At 39.3% G+C, this 2,261-nt stretch overlaps 1 protein-coding gene across 1 annotated transcript in view; it reads right to left on the bottom strand.

Moving 5' to 3' along the window:
* adgrf7 (adhesion G protein-coupled receptor F7) overlaps positions 1-2,261 on the bottom strand; it is a 9,958-nt gene that overhangs the window by 4,948 nt on the left and 2,749 nt on the right. The window contains exon 6 of the mRNA XM_032543530.1: positions 1,310-1,572. Coding sequence (XP_032399421.1) covers positions 1,310-1,572 — 263 coding nt within the window. The remainder of the gene's footprint in view (positions 1-1,309; positions 1,573-2,261) is intronic.

Here is a 2,261-nt window from a genome sequence, read left to right as displayed (position 1 = left end):
CACTGAATTGCAACGCCTTAGGCCTTTCTCTTTAAACAAAGAGCGCCATCTAGTGGCTCAGAAAATAAACACACTGGTTCACCAAGCTTCATTTCTACCAACAAGCAGCTTCAGAGGAAGACTCTTGCTTTGGCTGACGTCCAGTGGTTCTCACCATACTGCACTGATAAGTGACAAGTGTGACATCACTGCTGGTTTTGGTTACAGGTGCACACCGTGAGTGTTCTAGGTGTGGTAAGAGGGAAACAGGTTTAAAACTTGCAAACAGGAAATGCATGCTTTTCAACTTAGTGCATCATTGTATCTGCTTGTAAAAATGCCTTTCCCTCCTGCCCATAGCTCACTCGGGTTCTTGTAAAAATGTTAATGCCCAGGATCATTAGGCAAGGTGGGTAACTGCCTGAGGGCCCCCGAGCATAACAGCTATAGATCCAAAATTATGTTTAAATAAAAAAACAACAACAGCAACCTATCTTGTGATTTTCTTTCATTTAATGTTCCAGCCAGATCACATTCCAGGTCCAGGTCCTTCACTGTCTCACTTACCCTAAACGTGGTCACTCACTGCCTTTGGATATTAGACACACAAACAGCTTTTTTTTTTTTAAAGAAGACCTTTTTTTGTTCTATAACCTTTTAACCCTGGTGTTTAATTTATTCTTGTTGGTCTTATTTGTGGATTACTAACTTTTTACATTTTTCTTTTAAAATTTAACATGATCTTTCTGTAGGTTGCGAGATGGATAGTTTTTTTTTCCATTTAATTTATAGCATCAATTCATAACAAGAGTTATCGCTGGGCACTTTACAGTTAGAGAGGTCTAGACCACACTATAATTTACAAGGACCCATCAGTTCTAGTATTTCCCCCCAAGAGCAAGCATTTAGTGAAACAGTAGTGAGGAAAAACTCTTTTAGGGAGAAACCTGGGACAGACCCAGGCTCTTGGTAGGCGGTGTCTGACGGGCCGGTTGGGGAGGGGGGTATTCATGCGCTTCATGGTGTTTCAGGATGGAGCAGGTCATTGCAGGGAATGGTTCTAATTTTTGTTCTGTGAAGCACTTTTGACTGCATGCTTGCATGAAAACTGCTACATAAATAAAAAATATGTATTCATATGTATAATAAATAGAGTTGAGTTTTTAACTCATGCACATTGGCGTTGGAGCCCTTATACTGTATAATGGTGGGATAAATCTCATGAGGAATGAGGTATGATATAAGGTAAGGTAGAAGGCCTCCATGAGCCCCTAAATCCCAATGCGCCCCTGTTGATGCAGTGTCATTAAGATCTTGAGAACTAGGTTACCTGAGACTGCACAAGCAGCTCTTGAAGTGGTTTTAGGATGCAGGTGTTCGTCTTAATTTCCCATGATCCAGTGCCGGTTTGTTTTTTCCGACAAACTGCTGTCCTGTTTCCAACCGTGTCCTTTGGGCAGGGACCTACAGCCTCATCATTTTCATTTCCAACACCAAATTCTTTATCGTTACATAAAGAGTCTAGGGAGAAAGTGAATGTTCCACTCTGTCGGAAAGCTGTGTTGTTGTATTTCAGCGTACATTCATATAATCCTGAAATGAAAGGTAATCATTAACTGACATGAAATCAATGTGAAGCTACAAACAAACAAATACATGGAATAATATCATCATCAGGGAAAAGAGGGGCAAAAAACCTAAATAAGCATTAATGTTTACAATTTCCAAATATGTTAAGCTGTAAGCTTTGATGTAGGGTGCTTCTATGAATAGTCCAACTGAAGTTTTTTTCTTTTTTTTTGTAAATTCTGTGTCTTTTGTTCTTCTCGGGGAAATAAAAAGGAAGACAATTCCAGTCTTCCATCCACGACCTTTCCCTAAACCCGACTGTCCCATTCCAGCGAGTCACTGGAGCGTAAGCAGTCCCGACCAAGCGTGAGTTATGCGATATGAAGCTAAAGGAAACTTTTAGCGTTGTATAACAACGCCAAAGGCACCTGAGATGGGAGTGAGAATGTGTTGTCTGTGTAGAGCACGTGATAATTACTTTTCATTTTTTGTGATCGCATTTCTTTTAAATTATTTTTATATATATATGATAGAATTTTTATTATTATATATTTTCATATTTAAGAAACACAAATAGTGACAAACAATTACAAACAATACACGGAGTCGGAGAACACGTCCCAGGGCCAAAAAAATGTATAAAAAAAAATAAAAATAAAGGGACACACACACACACACACACACACACACACACACACACACACACACACACA

Source organism: Etheostoma spectabile, chromosome 18, assembly GCF_008692095.1.
Source record: "Etheostoma spectabile isolate EspeVRDwgs_2016 chromosome 18, UIUC_Espe_1.0, whole genome shotgun sequence".
In the NCBI taxonomy this organism is placed as follows: Eukaryota; Metazoa; Chordata; class Actinopteri; order Perciformes; family Percidae; genus Etheostoma; species Etheostoma spectabile.
This window is presented reverse-complemented; position numbering and strand designations above follow the sequence as displayed.